This window comes from Cryptomeria japonica, chromosome 10 (assembly GCF_030272615.1).
Source record: "Cryptomeria japonica chromosome 10, Sugi_1.0, whole genome shotgun sequence".
Classification (NCBI taxonomy): Eukaryota; Viridiplantae; Streptophyta; class Pinopsida; order Cupressales; family Cupressaceae; genus Cryptomeria; species Cryptomeria japonica.
Window position 1 is genome coordinate 829,919,285 of NC_081414.1, and position 22,661 is coordinate 829,941,945.

The 22,661-nt window shown below is 37.8% G+C and overlaps 1 protein-coding gene across 2 annotated transcripts in view; it reads right to left on the minus strand.

The window, feature by feature from the left end:
- Positions 1–22,661, minus strand: part of LOC131076898 (aladin) — a 79,311-nt gene that overhangs the window by 39,727 nt on the left and 16,923 nt on the right. For both annotated transcript variants that reach the window (XM_058014245.2, XM_058014244.2), the window contains 4 exons: positions 9,052–9,169; positions 8,780–8,879; positions 8,443–8,624; positions 8,083–8,139 (listed from right to left, as the gene is read on the minus strand). In XM_058014245.2, the coding sequence (XP_057870228.2) occupies positions 8,083–8,139; positions 8,443–8,624; positions 8,780–8,879; positions 9,052–9,169 (457 nt within the window). The remainder of the gene's footprint in view (positions 1–8,082; positions 8,140–8,442; positions 8,625–8,779; positions 8,880–9,051; positions 9,170–22,661) is intronic.

Consider the following 22,661-nt stretch of genomic DNA (forward strand, 5'->3'; position numbering starts at 1 on the left):
AAGAGGGAAAATTGCCCTTGCATGGAGACACCTAGCAAATTCAATAATAAAATAATTTTGGACTCCTCCCTATTTGAACTCACTTTCATCATCAAATCTCACCACACGAGCAATGTGGGATAAAACACTTGTTCTTATACTTGCTTTGGTGAAACCGATTTGCTTCTAGAAGGTTGAAAACATTAAATGCTTATTGCAAATCATTTATTAATTGTTTTTTCATTTTTCAAATAATCATTGCTTTATTAAAAAACAATTAAAACAAGGCTCACTCTATTAAAAAAAATTCAGTTTAAATCAAAAATGGGCCAATTGGGGAAAATCGATCATAGTAAGGATTAAAAATCGTCACAAAATCACTTAAAAATCATCAAATATCCCCCTTAGGGAAAAATCGATCCCAGTCTAGATGAAAATCTGGACTCAAAATCATCAAATGTGCATAAAAATGGGGCTAGGGGAAAATCAATATAAGTGTAGAATGAAAAATTCCACTTAAAATTAAGTCACACAAAAACACCCCTCTGGTGGAAAAATGACCTTAGTCTGGATGAAAATCCAGACTCAAAATCATCAAAAATGCTCTCAGTGGGAAATTGTCTTGAGTCTGGATGAAAATCGAGACAAAAATCCTCAAAACTTCACAAAGACCTGGTGGAAAATCAACCCAGGTGTAGAATCAATGCAAACGTCATCCGCAACCTATCCATACCTCCCTGGTGGAAAAACATGGGTAGTCGGGATAAATCCTGACACTTAGTCAAATTTTATTGCTTCCAAGGGAAAAACGACTCTAGTATGGATTCACAGTGGTGGAAAAATGGAGCAAGTATGGATTTCAAGGGAAATCCATGTCCAGTCTGGATTCTGAGAGGGGAAAACCATGGGTTGTCAGGAATATGAGGCGAAAAGCACCTCTAGTATGGAATTTTGACCTTTTAACCCTTAGAATATGGATTTTCATCCAGAAAATGATGATTTTTCCACTCAGAATCACTTAGAAACTTCAAATTTCAAAAAAATTAATCTGGACTTAGGCAACTTTATCAAAATTAGAGCGTAACATAAGGAAATCCATCGGGACAAAGTGCAAAATCAACTTGAATAATTCTCTAGGAGCGAGAAAACAACTCCAAAAGGTTTGAAAACACATTAGAACTTAAAATCACCGATTAGGACATTTAAAAAACACGTTAACGCTCCAAAAGGGTCAACACTAAAAACAAAACTAGGATCATTAAAAATCTCAATTTTACGTGCTTGATCCTATAACTTCAAAAACCCTAAACGGCATTAGGCATGATCAAAACTCCGAGACTCGGGCACGTGAAACACAAAACTACTCACTAAGCAGCCAAAACCCTAACCTAACAACGTAGAAAGGAGGAAAAGAGGGGGTCCCTGTTAGCAATGGGGCGATGTGTGAAAAGGTCAAAACACTTCTACAGTAGGGTTTTCACAGAGGTAATGCAGAAAGTAATTTGTACTTCAAATCCATTAGAGATCAGGTATTTGTTGTGGTTTTATACGTTGATGATATTATTTTTTGTGGGAATGATGAAGTTTGTAAGGATTTTGCTAATCAGATGCAAACTGCATTCAAAATGTCTATGATCGAAGAATTGTCATATTTTCTTGGATTGCAAGTGTCACAGTTGGATGCAAGAACATTTTTTGTCCCAGCATCGAGACCTGATTAGTTTGTAAGGATTTTGCTAATCAGATGCAAACTGCATTCAAAATGTCTATGATCGAAGAATTGTCATATTTTCTTGGATTGCAAGTGTCACAGTTGGATGCAAGAATATTTTTGTCCCAGAGTAAATATACTAGGTAGATGGTAAATAAGTTTCAGATGGAGGATTGCAAGCTAGTTAGCACACCAATGATTATAGGTTGCAAGTTGAGTAAGAATGATGATTCACCAACCATAGATCAAACAGAATATAGGTCAATGATAGGTAGTTTGTTATATCTCACAGCATCGAGACCTGATATTATGCAAACAGTTTGTATGGTTGCTCAGTTTCAGGTTGCTCCTAAAGTCTCACATCTTAATGCAATTAAAAGGATATTAAAGTATCTCAAAGGTACTATTGATAATGGTTTGTGGTATCCTAAAACTGACTCAGTCACTTTGACTACAGAAGAGGCTGAATACATTGCTGCTGCCTCTTGTTGCACACAAGTCTTGTGGATGAAGAAAACTGTTACCGATTTGAAGGTGATATTTGATTGTCCAGTATCCATCTTTTGTGATAACTCTAGTGCCATCAATATTTCCAAAAATCTTGTTCTTCATTCTCACACTAAGCATATATCTATCAAATATCATTTTTTGAAGAAAAGGGTTGCTGATCATGATGTTTGTCTTCAGTACGTTAATATTAAACAGCAGTTGGCTGATGTCTTTACAAAGCCTCTTCCTACAGCTACTTTTGAAGCACTTCATCAACAACTTAGTGTGGTGGCAGCTTAGTTGTTTTTGTTGACATCAACAACAAAAGAGGGAGATTGTTAGCCTCGGATTTGTCATTGATGTCTACAGTATTCATTTCTGTCATCATTTCTATCAGTGAAAGACAATGCTTTCATTCACATGATCTTGGATCATCCGTTTCTCTAAGAAAATGAACTCAGACTGGACATATGGACGTATTATGAAATGCTTATGTTGTGTTTAGAAAGTCTTGCCTGTACATGATTCAAAGAATTGATCGTGTTCCTTCTAGCAAAGAATTCCAATATGGATCAGAGCGTTCTTCTGGGCAATCATATGAATTGAAATATTATGATTGCAGCAGATCAAGATATCACTTTGACAAAATGGTTGCAAGATATATGAAAGCTTTGATTACTGGTTATCTTCAACTAATCAAACAGTTAGTTGCCAATGGTTTGCTAATCTCTTTTTGATCGCTGAAATCATTTTAAGAATTTATTTTGTAAGAAAAAGTTGCTAATAACTGTTTGGGCAGTTTCAAGTTGGTTCAAACTAATTCACAACTATCAACCATATTTGCCATTGTTTAAAAACGCATTTCAGCAAACAGTGTGTGATGAACTTTTTAAAAGAGCAATCTGCCTATGATTCCCTGAAAAAGAATATTACGAATATAATTTGCTGAAGAGAATATTACGAATTCAGAAGATTGATATAAGATGACTTTTCTCAGATAAGAATGATATAATTTGAAGAAGTTATGCACTTACAGATTCACTTTCCGTAGTGAGATTGTTTCAAGTTTTCAATTTTGAACTGTTTTATTATTTGTTGATTCAAGATTACCATGAATTGTTAATCATGGCTATGACAGATTGACATATTGCAGTTAATGTCCATTCTGAATATGTGAAGACAGAGCCACTGGAGTTGATCAACAACTTTCAGATATTCTTTTTATTCTGAGTTTATCTTTCAGTGATACAGAGTTTTTCTTTGTGATAATCATCTTCAGAATATAACCTTGAAAAATTCAGAGAGTTTCAACATCTTTCGCTGAACATTGTTTTGCAGACACTCAGAAGATATTTGGATTATAAGTCAATTTCAGATTTTCAATGATCTTATATCTTCAGATTGCTTAAAGAACACATTGATGTTTCAGATTGCTAAAATATATTCGTATGTTTGTTTCTAAAGTGACAAGTGGCAGTAAGATCCTTTTGTTCTAGAGTTGGTGCTCTAATATAATTGAGTTGGAGCTCAATAGAGAAGGGATTTGGTGATTCCTTGGGTTGGTGCCCTAAAAGGTTGTAAATCATTTCAATTGTGAGGCTGGAATAGGAAAGTAGCTCCTAGCGGTATTTCTCACCGTGGTTTTCCCACATTGGGTTTCCAATAGTTTTAAAACTCAATACTTGGCAGAGCCAATTTTGACTCCAACTCAGTGACTACAAATTAACAAGATACTTAAATTCATTAACTTGGTTAAACTAAGCAAACACTCAATAAAACTCAATGAAGGCAAGTAAATGGTTAAGTTTCTCAACTGTGACATTTTCTCATGAATCTGTGATATTTACCATTTAAACATTCATGTTGTTTGACTTCTCCTTTACAACCATACAACCCTAAGATGATTTTCTATATTAAACATTTTCTACAAATTGTGTATGGCATCAACATTCCTTCTAGTTAACCCCCATCATTCAAATCATTACTTGAGAATACCCCTTAGCCAACTGAGGGTCCACTCCCACTAGTTACATATTAGGAGTGACTAACAAATTCTACATGGGGATACACTACAAAAAGTGGAGACAAATGAGCACTTTATTTTCAAGTATACCATTTACTATGAGATGCAAATGAAGTACTTCAAAATCCAGGAGATTTCCTATCCACTTCTCTTGGTGTCTTGATTAGAATCACCAAGCTCTTAAATCAAGAGCGCCTAACTCTTAGTTATAGATAGTTATGAGGGACACGTAAAACTACCAAGGTAATTGCATTCCTTTTATAGTCCATCACAAAAAATAGAAACATTAAACATTAAGCACCCCTTGGATATTGCCAATCCATCTACAAAAGACACATCAGTGAAATGGCATTCCTCCTCATGTAATAACATTGGTGCACCCCAACACTCTTTCCCCTATTTCAGGCACAATGAATCTACTTCCTTTCATCATTAAGAGCCTTCTAGTCCTCCAAACCCACATATGGATGAGGGGGGACAGGTACAAATCTAAAGTTTCTTTTCTACATATAGTTAATCATCAACATTGGATTTTAAGAGAGGTTCTAGAAGCAGTTCCTTTCTTCCTTGGATTATCTAGTAAAGTTCCTGTGAAATCATTAGATCACGCATTGGCCTCTCATAGTGGTAGATAATGATGTCATGGGTTCTCTGGCAGTCAATGTGATGTCCCCGATATAATTAAATTATAAATTTAAATACTTAATTGTAAGGCCCCAAATTTAATAACAAATCTTTCGGGCCCTTTATTTAATTAGATTAAAAGAAGTTATGAGTACATGTCCGATTCTGGCACTACCAGACTTCACTCGCCCTTTCATCCTGGAGTGCAATGCCTCGGGAGAAGGCATTGGAGCGATGTTGATGCAAGACCATCACCCCATTGCATTCGAGAGTCAAAAGCTCTCGGGAGTTGAGTGGTTGTACTCCATCTACGACAAGAAGATGCTCGCCATCATGCACGCACTGACAAAGTTTAGGTAGTACCTCGTCGGGGCAAAGTTTGTTGTACGGACAGACCACAACCGCTTGTAATATTTCTTGGAGCAAAGGGATCTGAATGAACGACAACAGAAGTGGGTGAGCAAAGTCCAAGCATTTGATTTCGATATTGAGCATGTGAAGGGCAAGAATAACATGGTAGTCGATGCCCTGTCAAGAAGGCCTGCCATATGTTCTTTATCCCAGATTTCGACAGATTAGAAGGAACACCTGTTGGTTGAATACTCCAAGAATACTTTTGCCTGCGAACTGATGGATGGTCAAGTGAAGGATGACCGATACAAGGTGGTTGACGACATCATTTACTACAAGGACAGAATTTATCTGGTACCCGAGTCCAAGATGAAGGAAAAGATTCTGAAGGAAATGCACGACTCTCCCTTGGTCGGACACCCGGGATACTTGAAAACCTACAGACAGATCCGAGAAAGGTTTTCCTAGAAGGGACTTAAGAACAACGTCCTGCAGTATGTGCGGGAATGCTCCACCTGTTAGCAAAACAACTCTGAGCACACCTTACCGATCAAACTACTACAACCATTGCCAATCCCCGACCAAAAATGGAATAGCATCTCGATGAATTTCATTACTGGGCTCCCAGAGTGCAAGGAAAGGATTGCATTTTCGTCGTAGTTGACTGCTTGACCAAGTATGCACATTTTTTTGCCATCCCCACAGGATACCAAGCAATTCAAGTGGCCGAGTTATTCTTCTGTGAGGTATTCCGCTTACATGGTCTAGCACGAAACATAGTCAATGACAGGGATAGCTGTTTTCTGAGTACCTTCTGGATGGAGTTATTTCGGTTGGCAAGAACCGAGTTGTCGCCCAGCACGAGCTACCATCCGCAGATAGACGGATAGACCGAGATTGTGAACAAATGGCTGGAGGGTTATCTCAGGAACTACGTCTCAGCTCAACTAAAGGCTTGGGTTCGCTGGTTACATTTGGGCGAACATTGTTACAACACCACCTATCACATGTCGATAGGCATGCCACCCTTCAAAGCACTGTACGGTTATGAACCTTCTTCATTTGTTGATCTGGCATTGGGAGACAATCGTGCACCGAGGGCCAAAGATTGGCTTCAAGAGAGTTTAGACGTCTTGACATCTCTCAAAGATAACCTGCAAAGGGCTCAGAACCAGCAAAAGATGTATGCCGACCGACACCGGGTTGAGCAAAATTTTGAGGTGGGCGATCTGGTATACCTCTGACTTCAACCGTACAGACAATCCTCCTTGAAGACAAGTGGTAAGGAGAAACTGAAGCCGCGTTTCTATGGACCCTACAGGGTGATTCGAAGGGTGGGCGAAGTTGCCTACGAGTTGGAGCTTCCTGAGGGGAGTCGGATTCACAATGTTTTTCATGTGTCATGTCTCAAGAAGGTTGTCGAACAGTGCGTCACAGTGTCCAAGGATCTCCCACCCATCGACGAAGAAGGAAAACTAATTCCGAAGCCAGCGAAGCTCATCAATGTCAGAGAAAAGAGGCTGAGATCACACACGGTCAAGGAGTTCCTTGTGCACTGGAAGAATCTACCCATCGAGAATGCCACCTGGAAAGGTGAGCAAATTCTGGAGCATCCAAGTCTGCAATTGCTTAAGGGCAAGCAATTTTTGGCCCTGGAGGACTGTGATGTCCCCGATATAATTAAATAATAAATTTAAATACTTTATTGTAAGGCCCCAAATTTAATAACAAATCTTTCGAGCCTTTTATTTAATTAGATTAGTCAAGTCTTAGTTTGGTCGTGTCGGCCCGTTTGTAACCCTTCGGGAAAGCTCCCAGAGCCCATATTTATGGTCGAATCTATCATTTGTGTTGGGATGGGAATTTAGTATTTTTCTTTGTATGTGCGAATTCAAGTTGGAGTTCAGTTTGTCTGTCATTTCGGAGGTGAGAGATCCTCCCTGCTTGGCATCCGCAGTTTCGGTGGGAATTCTCCTTACCCTATTTTGCTTCTGTTCCGAGTCTGTGTAAGCTGTTGTGTGATCATTACCAATATAATTTCCTGTGCATGTGCGAATATTCATCATCTACACCTAAGTCTCTTGTGCCTGTAATAATAATAATTCATTCCACTACTCTATACAACTTCGAACTAATTAAGTGTCTGAAGGGCTCGAGGGCAAAACTTGGCGAGCATTCACCCACCGTACAACCCACTATCGTACACCCCCATCCAACACCCACCGTACGGCCCACTACCGTACACCCCCATCCAACACCCATCGTACGGCCCACTACCGTACACACCGTCCAACACCCACCATACGGCCAAGCATACTACCGTACATCAAACAGTCATTGTACGGTCAAGACATTGTTCCACGCACCGAAGGAAGAGAATATTGTACGGACAGCACATAAGAGAGGGATTACCGTACGGACATCACAAGGAAGCATACCGTACAGCCATCACGTACGTGGTGTAGTAGTGTTTTAGAAGACCATACGGCGTACGAAATCTTACAGTCAACCTTGCCACAAATGAGTGACACACCCCTTCTAGTTTTGGTCTCCAATTATGCGCTTCATCCATGTTCCATTTCAATGGAATATCCAGATCATATGATTTAGACTATATCTAGATCATATGGTTTAGACTTATATCTAGATCATATGGTTTAGACTCATATCTAGATCAACTTTCTTATCAAGAAGTCAGATAAAATACTAGATATGATTTCTATTCAATGGTGACATCTTTCAAAGTATTACAAACATATTCAAACTCCAAAGAAATAATTACTAATGTCTCCAATTATAGAGAAATATTATATAACAAATTATGGGGAGGAGATATATATTAGCTACTATTAAATATACATGCTAAAAGAAAGAAGATAATACACAAGAAACTGCTTACAATTACCTTGAGCAACATCCCAGATTGTAATTGATGAGTCCTCCAGAGATGCTGATGCTAACAATATGATCATTATTAAGAACCAAACTATATTTCCAGCTTTTAAACTACTTCTACATCAAGGAACTGCTTAACCACATCACAACATGTTTCCATGGCTCTACAAATTAACAATGGTTTTACAAACTATCCAAAAAGACAAAATGCACAAGCATATACATTACATAAAATATAATGCTAACAATAAAACTTGAAGAATAGGAATAGCCCTCAAAAATTCAAACCTATAGGAACCAAACTATATAGAGTTCCAATTGTTTTATTTGAAGGAAATTAAACTTATTCTTATAAAAAATGTAAAAGGATATCTCCCAGTGGGACTCCATGAGAGTGTGGTGACAGTTTCACTGCCAGGGCTTTTAAGAAAGTCTGTTAATGTCCATCTTAGACCAGTTCCTCGAGAAGTAGTTCCAAGGAAAGAAACAACCCCTGACCTTGCAGGTGCTACACTCCCAGGAAATGAGGCAGTCCAAATGCAGATTCCACCCCTATAGGAACAAAATGAGATTCCTAAGTTATCACATCAAATTGAAAGAACTTCAAAAAACATAAAATCTCTACAAACAACCAACAATAAAATAACAAGCCCAGGAAAACAAGGTCCTTATCATTACACTGCTTCCAATTAAGTCTAGTGTCAGACCTGCAAGCTACAGACAATGTTGTCCCACTATTTGGTCGCCATTCAATTGCCTCAACTCCTCTTTGAGAATCACTAGTCAATATAGATGACCCTTGCCAATCTGGCCAAAATAGACAAGACATAGGACCAGATGCTAAAATGATACAAAGTAAATAATACCAGTACACACAAGTACTAAATGTAATTATCCAAGAAAGAACAAGGAGAAACGAATCAACAAACAAGAACATAATTGCCTAGATTGAGAGGACAAAGAATATTTGTGTTCTTACCTGAATCTTCAAAATCATGCACAGTAACTTGATTGGGACCTGATATAAATGCTAAAATATGCTTATGCTTGTGCCAACTGACTCCTTGAAATAGTTCAAACTTGTTAAGTCTCTTTACCTGCAGAAAATGAGACATGGAGTGTTAACGAGGATGAACTATCAGGGTAAGATTGAGCATTTTGTGTGGATGAGTGATATGCTGACCCTAGAAAATCAGAGAACTTATACTACAAGACAAATTTTTCACTTCTTATGGTTCTAATGTTTGAGCTAAGAATAAAATAGTGTCAAGCAATTTCTTCATTGTATACTATTAGATATTGAAAAAAGAGATCTCTCTGTGTTAGTAGCCCACAAAATAAGTGGTAAATCTAAGATTATGCTGTAGGTTCATTTCCCATGGAACACATATCTTGTACACACAGCAAAGCCCCTATATATATTTCACAAAAGGCAACACACACCCAGGAACAAGGCCTTGAGCATCACTTCTAGATAATGCTTGCATGATTTCTTTTCAAAGAAGAAATAAATTGAGATGTAATTTGCAAAAGATTCAAGAATTACTATCTTTCTCACAGGTGTGTGTGTGTGTGTGTGTGTGTGTGGATGAACCCAAAATGAACCCAACCCCAAATTTCTTTTGAACCAAACCCCAACCCTAACCCAAACAAGTACCAAGATTGGTACTTAGTTTTCAACGTAAAACTGCATGTGTCGAATCTTGTGAATGTTTTCATTGTCATTAGTTATGTTTTCCTTTGCAATACAACACCAATTCAATACCTTAACATTCAACACATGCTTCTGTCTTTTAAGGATATGTGGTAATGGGTAATGGATAGAGTTGCCAAAAAAGTTTCTGGATGGCAAGGCCATCTCCTTTCCTTAGGAAGTAGATTCCAGATGTGTCAGAGACCGTTGTCTTCATACACTATTTATACTCTTCTTCCTAATTTTCTTGCTTCTCTCATGTCAATCACATAAATAAAATTATCAAAGGTTTTTGACAGTTGGATGGTAAAGGCTCTAAAAAAAGACATGCTATCTCCTAGAGGACATGTTGCAAGCCTAAAGGAATTGGTAGTATGGAACTAAAGAATTTGTTTGTGCAAGGGATTCCTCTAGCTGTTAAATGACTAATGAAGACTTTGGTAGATGAGGAGCTTTTGAAGGTGTTGGTTAGCCATTAGATAATATTGCTGCAAGAACTACTAAGGGGAAATTTAGCTGGAATGGTCTTCATTCCTTAGACATTCTATCTGGCCCTTTTAAAGTTGGACCCAATGGCTCACCCACTTTTGACTCAACCTAGAAAGCTTGGGAATTGGCTAGAAAGTTCACAAGGGGGCATGAACCTCATGCAAGAGGGGGGCAACCTTCAAGCCCATTTGGTGGATTCTTAGGTTTAATAAAAGTAGAACTACAGACTGCACCACAAAGACTCCACTTTGTTTTTTGTGGAATCTGCCAAAAACGGGATGACCACGAGGCACATAATTGTCCATCAAAAGCATTCCACTTGAGAGATACAAAAGCTCATCCAAACCCTAAATGTCTGCAAAGCCAAGGATATAATAGAGAAGTTAATCAAACAATGGCATATGTCAACAAGCTTGTTGCACGACCCTTGTATACACAAGATGTTGGGTATAGACACCATGGAGGAACAACAGAAATGCCAATGCATTACAAATTACCCCTTCAAAAAATTATGAGGAGGAGAAAGACCATTCAATTATAGAGGAGGTCAAGGATGTGGAAGGGGAAACCACAAAAGAGATGATGCAAGTTGTAATAGATGCAGACACTAACACGAAATGAAAAAAAAATTATGGAGGATTTAGGTGCAGACATTAATATCATATCGGCAACAACATGGGAGAAATTGGGAAGGCCTGAACTACTAAAAACTCAATTCAATGCCAGCTTAGCAAATAGATCTGAGATGCAAACAATGGGCACTTGGAAGAATGTTAAGTTAATGTGTAGGGCCTCAAATTGACTGTAGACTTTGAAGCGATAGAAATAAAAGAACTTTTCAGTACATTTTGTGCATTACTAGACCTCAAATGTTTTGTCAATGCAAATAGAATAGTAGACTCCAGAACAGAAGAGATCTCATTTGCAGATGATATTAAGTTGTCCACATTCCCCTAGGAGAGGACAAGGAAAGCTCATATGTAGAAGAGATTGCTCCAAAAGAGAACGAAGTCAATTCAAGATTAATGTATTCAAATTCTAAATTGCCTAACACAGATGAATTAGAAGAACCAAATAGTGATGGGAAAATTGAATTAGAAACTGAAGAGGGTAGTACAGACAATGATCAGTTGCTAACTGCGTGGATGCAAGAAGAACCAGAACTAAAATCCCCAAAAGTACATGGGTTTCGAAGAGCTTATATGATACAATCAAGAATTAAAAACACTTGCATATTACCGCAAAAAGGAACCTTGCACCACAAAAAGCTGAAACCTTTAATACGTCTAATGTGCTTAAGGATCCCAAGAACTCAAAGCAAGTTAATCAAAATTGTACAAGCTATCCATACACTGCTACATTACAAAAGCCAGAAAAACCCACTGAGGCCACACTTCACAAAAATAACTTGATAACATATGGACAGACAAAACAAAAATGGCCATGGACAGCCCCACTACCTCTTAATTTGTATTATTACATCCAAAAGTAGATGATGATGACAGTTAGGACCAAGATTGAACACCTATTTCCTCGACTAACCCAACTCCTAAGAACATAAAAGAGGGATATCAATAAACTAACCCACTATGAGCCTATAGGGTGATGTCAATAAACACAATTACTTATAACCTAAGTTGCCGGTATGGGTACGGGCACGGGTACATGTACGTGGGTACGGTACGCTGGTACGGCAAATTTTTTAGGGGGGGGGCTGGGTACGTATGGGTATGTCCATACAAAAAAATGTAAAAATCATAAATATATACATATATACAGTCTAATAAGTAGAAACAAAAATTAAATTTAGAATCCCACATATCATCCATATGCTAAACAAAACTTGGAACTATCATATATGATTCATATTGATATAACTATAACAAAATTACAAATTTACTATAAGTCTAATCTAATATGAAATATCCATTTGTCAAACTTTTAATGTTATGATAGATATCAAATTCATTGTTCATTGGTTCAACTGTTCAACAATAAAATAACACAACTAATAATCAGCAATAGCATCATATGGGTCACTAGGAAGATCAAGATCAACATCATCATTGACATTAGATGATGTAGGTAGAGTACTGGAACCACATGCAGCCTCACTGCCACTTGCACTAGCAGCAAATTGGCTATCAGACTCCCCAGAAAGTAAAGATTGTGTGGCAGCTGAAAAATCCAAATCAGTTCGCTCTGGATCTACATCCCAAAACTTTGTGCTCCCATCCTTATACTCATTTTGTTTATGAGTAAGAAGGCGCAAGTTTGAATGCACATAAACGAGCTCTTCCGCCTTACTTGCTGCCAATCGGTTGCGTTTCACTGAGTGGATAAAGGAGTATGTGCTCCAATTTCGCTCAGATGAAGAGGAACTAGCAACCTATTGAATAATTGACACAAAGTGAGAGGGCGACAATTATAAAATAGTAAAAAATATAAATTTAGAACCAATAAAAATTAAGAAACTTACTTGCGATAAAACTTTGATTGCAAGAGTTTGAAGGTTTGGTGATGTATGGCCATTGAGGTACCACCAAGCATGAGAATCCTTTTTATACTTGTCACGGAGAGCGGAAACACTTTGACCATTGGAGGCTACAAAATCAGCAAACTCACTTGTCATTAAATCCTCCATTTCAGAATCGGGGAAGAGTTTAGTAAGTGCTGCCCTACACCCTTCACTAACTTCTGAATCTCTATATGGTGGTACCCTTGATGGCTTAGCAAGCATTTCATCACTATAAAATTTGGGAGTCAATGCAAATGCAAGAAGATGTAGTGGGGTGGTCATTTTGTTCCACCGCTCAACACAAATTGTCTGAACCTCTTTGAAGAAAGTTTCTTCGGGATCTTGCTCTTTTGCATTGATGATGGCTTTCATTTTCTCAATCATCGAGTCAATGCCATCATATACCTCTCCCAAACATGGGTGATCCATGTCAGTATAACGGATCATACTCATGATGGGCTCAATGAAACTCAAAAGATATTCCACTCGATCCCACCAAGTGTCATCTAGGATCATGTGCTTTACATTTGTTGCCCTTTCAGTATTGGATTGCCTCCATAGGGACCAACTTTGACTAATTAGCATGCTAGCAAGTGGCTCCCGCACCTTCACAAGTCGCCTCAAGACGATTGTGTTGGATGCAAATCGAGTCTCAGCAACCTATTCAAAAATTAAAAATAAAATTTAGAATACAAAGAAGACATGATTAAAAAAAAAAAATTAATGATTAACAAAGTGAAATGTAGATTTTAAAAATTGAAGTGTTTCAATTACCTTTAGCAACTCCAACTGTGAAAATGATCTGAAAATGGCCTGTGACATGTTATGGTTTGTGATGAACATTTGGATCTCTTCAGCCTCAGCATAAATTTGTTTGATCCAATGTATTTTCCTGCCCATCTTTTGTAGCATGAGGTTGAAAGAGTGGACAGCTTAAGGTGTCCAAAATATGTGTTCAAACCGTGTTTCAATCAACATACCTGCAGCTCTACAATTCTTTGCATTGTCCGTTATTACTTGGACAACATTTTGAGGTCCCACATCCTGAATGCATTGTATAAGGATGTTAGCAATAAATTGTGCATCCTTCACCTGTCCCTCACAATCCACAGCTTTCAGAAACATTGCCCCTTTAGGGCACACTGCAATTACATTAATTAATGGCCGATTTTTGGTATCCTTCCATCCATCTAAAATGATGGACACACCTGTTTGTTTCCATGAATTTCTAATGGGAGCCAATGCATTGTCTATGTTTTTTACCTCCTTTGCCAATAAGGTGCTATGCACCTTCTCATAACCAGGCCCTGTGTACCCTTGTGAAGCCTCATTTACCTTTCTCAACATATCCTGCCAATATGGTGATCGTACCACATTAAATGACAAACCGTTTGCATATAGACATCTTCCAACGGATTGATCTGCAATCTCTCTAGCATCATTTTGAAATGCTCTCTCTAATGGTCCCCTGCTTCTCTTCACAATAACAGGTTCTTCACTAATTGGGTCCAAGAATGGGTGGCTCTCTACCACGATATCGGGAAAATTACTAGAAGATGGAGAAGTAGGGGGCCTCTTTGATCTACTTCCTCTTGCTGTCAACAAAGGATGGTTTGAAGCACGACCAACTCTTGCATCTGCTTCCTCTTGCTCTCTAATATATCTTGCTATTTCTTGAGGTGACATCCCATTTCCATCCTTTCCTAGACATGCTTTGATTCCTTGTTGGGGAATGGCACAAAAATGGGCTTTGACACGACTGTAGGAGCTAGTTTTTTTCACACTACAGAAGTTGCATATCCAATTAAATGTTCCACCACCTTTTACTTGGTCTATTATTTTGACATATTTCCATAAAGGTGAATTTGGGTCGGTTTTGAAAGTCCGTTGCGGAATAGAGCTAGCAGTCGTTGTCATTATGATTTCTACAACAAATTAAAAAATAATTATTAAAATTTAATATTAAACAATAGATTATAAATGTTAAATATTTAAATTTAATTTAAAATGAAAGTGAAATTATTATAATTATGAAAGTAACCTATTACAACATTTAAATATTTACAAACTTCTAAATTACACAACTAATTAAAATATACCTATTTAAAATAAATTAAATAATAATACTACAAATTATATTTAATTTTGATTAGTATTTACTATTATTTTAATTTTAAATATGAATATTCATATTTTATTATTTTAACTAGCAAAATGCCAAAATAGTTTTATTATTTATATATATTTAAATATAAAAATAGACTAATAGTTTTATAATATGATTTTAAATAAAAACAAACAAATTAAAAATTAAAATAGACAAATATGATTTTAGATTTTAAATATAAACATTTAACAAACAAATTAAAATAAACAAACATTTGAAAACAATTAACAAACTATAGAAAAGTCTAAAAGAGTTAAAAAAAAATTATTTCTTACCTCCTAGTCGTATTGCCTCCCGCCGCTGTGCCATCACTGGTCGTGCTGGTCGTATTGCCTCCCGCCGCACCTCCCGTCGTGCTGGTCGTTGCGTCTCCCATATGGCCTTCTCCCGTCATCACGCCTCCCGTAACGCCTTCTGGCCTTCTCTCGTCGTCACGCCTTCTCTGTGCCAACGTTGCGCGCCTTCTCTGTGCCCTCGCGTTTTCACCTTTCGGTTTTCACTACGCCTTCTCTGTGCCCTCGCGCCTGCCGTTTTCACTTATTTTTTAACTTCGCCTTTAGGGTTTAAAACATATTCAACGCGATTACATCCCGCGAAAAGTCAGTAAAAACCCCTTGAAATTCGTGCAGGATGCGGATTCGTGTAAAAAACCCAATGGAATTGCCACGTCAAACACAAATGCGTCGGGATTCGTGACTCAAAAGGCAGATTCGTTTCAGGAGGGAAAAACAGAACCCTGTTCGAATCCACAGGGATTCCAGGTCGAATCCAAATCAGATACGTACCGTACCCGGATTTGGGGGAAAAAGGTGACGTACTAGCAACTTAGCTTATAACTATATTCTAGTTGTATGTAATGTCCCCTTTTGGGAGTTACCTAGATCTTCATAATTTTCTTAGATTTAGCAACTATATTATGTTGACAAATCTTTTCTTTCACCTATACTGATAAGGACAAATGGCTCTCAAACCAAAAGGATGGCATCTTTGGAAATCAATGAGACATCCCTCTTCATAATTGGACTTCTCAAAATGAAGCAGCTCCTTAGAAGAGTCAGCCTGGTTCCAGCACTGACCTTTAAATATGATTGTTATTTTATTAACACAAACCTCCTCTTTTAATGTTCACTGTTGTATTTCACAAGATCTCCGCTCTGCTATTGTTGACCGCCATTATATCTGTCTTTTTATACCTTCTCAAATTTGTATGATCTTCCCCTACCCAATCCTCTCTCCTTTTTTGAGGGAGTGTGATCAATGGCCTTCTTATATCTTTGATCGGTAAAATTATTTAGAGAAATGTTCTTTCACAATAAAATGGTTCATTTAATCTAATTGTATCTCCTCATAACCATTGGGCCTATTCATAATGATTATTAGTTGTGCCTTCTAATTGCAAATGGTTATCAATATCGTTGCTTGTTTTCAACACTATATTATTATGAAAATAATATTAATCGTTATTTAACTGCGTTGGTATTATGTTCTTAGCAGATCATATTTCATGTCGGAAATAGAACAAGCACGAACTTCTATCTTTCCTCCTCTACATGGTAGACACGGGTAGGTATTGTGAACATATAGGGACCGATCATCATACTTCTGAGGCTGTGATCGTCTGTATAGCAGTTATAATAATTTAGAGGTATATAGTTGATAACTCTAATGCTCATTAGCTATTGATAATGCTTTGCGGCTTCGTCATTGTTGAAGAGGCCATATGATTTATCTGTATGTCAATCACTTCCTTCAATTACTCAGCGTATCAAGATGCATAGTGACGACTTCAACAATTATATTGGTTGGTTATTACAACTTAGTTCCTACATGGAATTCCATCACTAATTAGTATCATCCTGCTGTCTTACTAATAGTTCTCCTTCAATTATTGGAATCATTCCTTCTCGCGCATAACTCTTGTAAGAGATTGATCCAATAACAACGTATGTAGATGATTATCGATCTGAAGGATTCAACAATAGTCAACAATCTCGGTAATTTGTAGTCTATATTTTAGCAATGATTCCTGTGTTTTATCAATCATGGCAAATATTCAGGTCCGGCTTCGAGAGAACATTAGTTGGTACCAACTGATATCGATGCTTTCATTATTGATATTACTAAGTCGATGTTTGCTTGTATTTTGTTATTGTTCATTGGAGACAATACAGTAGCGGCATCTTAGAAGAAAACTATTCTCATGAAGGATCGGGCTCCTCTTAAACAATTCGACACTCCGTAATCCAAGAGCAATCAATGCTAAAGATCACCATCCGTACTAATCCTTCTTGATGTCCATGAATAGTAAACATTTGTTGGTGGTGTTAATTTTGTGGATCAGAATTAAAATTTATCTTGTTCTATGTATTATCTATCACTGAATTGTTGTATAAATCTGATTGTCTTCTTTTATGTTGCAGGAGAGGAGGAGCATTTTATTTCAATGTCCATTCTCACACATTTCATTTGGTATATGTAGTGGGCTGGGTACGGTCAAGCAATGCCTTGACCGGCCATGTCTTTTGGACATGGCCGATCAAGACATCACTTGATCATGCCCCCTCATGATAATAAATGTTTGAATGAGAGACTTCATTTATCTCTCATTCAATCATTTATCTTACCGAGGTTATCATGCATTAACACTCCCTCTTAGCTAGGTAAGATAAATGTAAAAGGTATTGGGAGCAATATTCATAAATCGTATGATGCTTATCTTGGGACCATAGTTTCAAGATGTGAATTGCCTCTGTCGACGATTCTATTCACAAACTCTTGAGTGGATTGCCTCTGTCGGCGATTCTATCCATAAGCTCTTGTGTGGATTGCCTCAGTCGGTGATTCTATCCACAAGCTCTTGTGTGGATTGCCTCAGTCGGCGATTCTATCCATGAGCTCTTGCGTGGATTGCCTCAGTCAGCAATTCTATCCATGAGCTCTTGTGTGGATTGCCTCAGTCGGCGATTCTATCCACAAGCTCTTACGTGGATTGCCTCAATCGGCGATTCTATCCACAAGCTCTTACGTGGATTGCCTCAGTCAGCGATTCTATCCATGAGCTCTTGTGTGGATTGCCTCTGTCGGCGATTCTATCCACAAGCTTTTACGTGGATTGCCTCAGTCGGCAATTCTATCCACAATCTTGAGTTATTGTAAGATTGTCACCTTCCAATAACCTCAAAAATACAAGTGGAAATCATTTGGAAGTCATCACTTCCTTATGATTTACACAGGGCCCATAAAATAATTATTAGTATTAATAATAATAATCAATATTTACAATTTTTACCTCAGAAGTGCTCAATCTTGATTAGCAAGCTCCCTCTCAATCACAAGGTATCTTGAGTTTCTTCTAGAGAACATATTTTTTTGAACATACGTCTGAATTTCTGACTTCAGCAAGGGACGCTTGTAGTTTAAGTTTGAGAGGACAAGTTCTTGCAATGTGGCCATATTCGAGACTTTCAAGGAGATATCAATCTGATCTTAATCGGATCTTACTTCAGGTGGTTAGGCTTTATAGAAGGAAACTTGGCTCTGATACCATGTTAATTTTGTGGATCAGAATTAAAATCTATCTTGTTCTATGTATTATCTATCACTGAATTGTTGTATAAATCTGATTGTCTTCTTTTATGTTGCAGGAGAGGAGGAGCATTTTATTTCAATGTCCATTCTCACACATTTCATTTGGTATATGTAGTGGGCTGGGTACGGTCAAGCGATGCCTTGACCGGCCATGTCTTTTGGACATGGCCGATCAAGACATCACTTGATCATGCCCCCTCACGATAATAAATGTTTGAATGAGAGACTTCATTTATCTCTCATTCAATCATTTATCTTACCGAGGCTATCATGCATTAACAAGTGGTACCCTTACGGTTATATCTGGTGCATCTTCGTATTGTGGGGATGTTGACCCTTGTCTTTATAAGGAGTTGATACTAACAATATCATCCTAGACTGCAAACGATCATTTTTTGCTTCTTGTGCTCTCATTCATCCTGATGATGGATCACGGAGTGTGATCCGAAATGTCGATCAAAAACTCGCACACAATCATTTCCAGAAGCTTGCCTACAGACTAACAATATCGTTGTCTATGCTCTCCACATGTAGGATCCGTGAATGAGTAACTGCTAATCTTTCTTTGTCTTTGTCGTTCCTTTCTTCCATCAACTTTGCCAATATGATCAACAAGGGTATATAATATTCTTTATTTGATTATCATTTTTGCAATTTTGTCTCTTTTAGAGACTTCACAAAATTGAGGAATACTAGCGATGTAATGTCCAACTTTGGGGACATTACATTGTATAATAAGAGTATCATAAGTATATGATAATCTTACCCACCACATAAGAAAAGTAACAGGCAAATAGACTCAAGACGATAAAAAAATGACTACAACATTCAATACCCCTACCCAACTAAGTTCTATAAATAAGAGAAGACACTATCACTAAACTCACCCTTACTCCCATGCAACTAGAACTTCTCAGCTAAAAACCCTACCAAGTGCATCTTCTTGCATATCCAAGAAATGACTTCCCCTACTCTCATAGACATCTCTTGAAAGCTTCGGCCCAAATACAAGAAGTTCCCATACAAGGCGATGGAAGCAAACCTATACGAAGCATTCTCTAAAGTGCTCGCAAATGTTATGTTCCTAGAAGATATTAGAAGGTATATCTATGTGTCATTAACAAAGATAGACCACACGAAATTTTGAAGCCCTACGACTAACCATAATACAATCGGGGACACAGAACTAGATTCCACAAGACAACCGTATTCAAGATAAGTTCTAAAGAATCCATACAAGCAATGATTATTCTATGTGCACAAGGAAAGGTTCTACCCAAAACGCCAATCAAAAATTCAAAGATCACAAATCTAACAAGGACAACATATGATGGTCGAGGCTTAGACATTACGAAAATCACAAACCCTGCAGTCAAGTGTGCCACCATGGACATAACCTACAAGGTCTACTACACAAACAGAAAAGAATCTGCTATTGCGGCTTCCATTCATGCAAGATATCAAATTGTGGTTGAAGGTAAAGATATTGATCTCTATGAGGAGTTGCAGCAAAAGCTGATGGAGAATTTAGAATGCACCAAACAAACACAATACTAGTTTAGGTATGGCACCCTAATTATCTACCTTGCAGTTTACTTCATGAACAAACTTCTAACACTTGCGAGTAAAGTTTGGGGCAATACTAGGTCGGTCCACACAAATCCAAGATCATCTAAAGCATTTTCAAGATGCCACTTCTTTTACAACCACCTATTGGGGTTTTTCCAAATCCCTCTAGAAAAAACTACAAGATAGAGAACGCATCTCTATAATGTAGTTCACAAGTATATCAAAGATGATATTTTTAGTTGATAAAGATTATACTTTCATGGAGGTGATTGAGCCAAGAAAATCCAAGATCTCCAAGTTGCCATATGAGGTCTCTAATGCAAAAATAAACTCCTGTGCAGCCACACTACTCAAAATCCCCAAAGATCCTCAAGCAAAAAAGTTTACAATATATCAAGAATATATGGGCAACCTAGCTAAAAAGAAATTAGAGGAACATATACACAAGAACCAAGAGAAATGTGATATACCTAGGCCAAATCTGAGGAGCAAAATACAACTACTTCGCAGAGATCAGAACAAATTCAAGTAGGGGCATCCCTGATGACATCAACACAATCTAAAGGTAGCAAAAGGAAAGCAAAGAGGAAATTGCCAACTACTCCACCACAAGCAAAGTATTCGATAGAGAAAGCCTTAGAGGCAATCCTTCAAATGAGTGTGCAGAAAAAGCAAAGAAGGAAGAAATAAAAAGGACAAAAGTACGCCTTCCCTTCAAAGGAAGAAAGCAAGGAAGAAGAGTCACCAACAAGAGAACAACAGGAGGTGCTTATGGATGAGGATACATTATATAGTGGGTGATTCAAAAAAGAAGTCTTAGAACATACTTTCCACGTATATGAGGAGATGGGTGCACCCAATCAAGAAATAGCAGAAGCAACACTCATCAAATACATGGTGCCCTCCAATATCACATCGAAAGATCTAATTGACCAGTTCCAAGCCCCACTAGCTGCCATATTTAGACAAAAGTGGAAATAAGATGCACGGGAAGAAGAAAAACTAAAAGAGGCAGCTATTGCAGAAGCAGTCACCTTGACTAATAAGGCCCAAAAAGATAAATTGGCTCTGATATAGACCAAAGAGCTCCTTTCAAAGCAAATGCTAGATAGATTAATGCTCAAAAAGTCAAGGATAACAAAACAAATACAAGAAGAAATCGAGAAGGCTACAAAGAAAGTATACATAGAAATTTGTGAGGATGAAGGAAAATAGGAAGAGGTATCATCTTCCCCCTCCATCAAAACAAACCCATCCATAGGTCAACAAGTAACTTATCCACCGCATTCCTTTGACAAACCATCCTCCTCCACCACATCTCCTATGCAATCCATTAAGGACTTCCTAGCTAAACAAAAACAACTCCAACCAGTGGCCACTCTCCAGCTACTCCAACTACCACTAGTTGATTCCCAGGTTGACCTATCTAGCATTTCCCCTCTACAAAAGTTTCAACTGGGTAATCTTCTCCACCAAATAGCACGGGCAGACATCTTGAAGTAACACATAGACAATATCAAGCAACTAGAAGACATTGTTAAAGACATCCAAAATAAGTACCCTCAAGTACAAGGGGTGAAGTCTCATCCCCTTGTGGCACAAGTTGAACTATTGGTAGATGAAAGCCAACAGAACACAGAACATCATTGAGAGCTACAAAAGGCTAAAAAATGGATGAGGAGAGGAAGAAATGTGTGAATACCCACTTTGCATAAGAGGCACACATCAATACATTGAAGAATACAGAAAGTGATATCAATGCCTTATACCAATTTTGCCTCCAATGGCCTACAATTAGAGCAAAGATCAAAGGGCAGATTGATTACATTGAACTACATATCCTTCAAGTGGCAACTTCTTATGATGTAATGACAAACGCAGATGGGCGAAGAAGAGCACAAATGGAAGGATTACATGCACAATTCCAGTAGCTACAAGATCAAAGAGAGCAGACAAGGCACAAATTTCAACAACTCAAGGAGGTTGTCAATCTCAAGGAGGCACATATGACCAAGCTATTGAAGGATGCACATAAATTGGCCAAACAAATCCAAATCCCCACCACACTACCAAAAGCAAAACGCCTACTTAACAAATTAATGTCCAAAATCAGCTCTTTCAACACGCTAAGGTACATTGGGATAGCAATAGTGCTAATCTTAAGGAAATATACAAATCAATTCTTCCAGCATAAAGTTGTCTTGAGAACAAGAGAAAGTTTTGAAAGGGAGGATGATGTTAGTAGGGGATCAACCAAAGCCAAAATAGCAACACAATCCTACCGCAAATGAGTTTTGGAGCTCCTAGCGGAAGAGACACCCTCCAGGAAGTAGTAGAATATAAGGGACACGTCCCATCAAATAGAAATTTGTATAAGACAAGATATAATGTAACAGTCAAGAAGTAGGAATGGCAGAGAGAGATATAAGGAACAAAGGAAAGAATATTAGATATTGGCTATTGTAATAGGGATAAATCACACAACATATGTACATGATGGAGAATCATTATTTTATACATAAATATATATGGATTTGTGTTATGATAGAAGGTAATTAGTTTTCT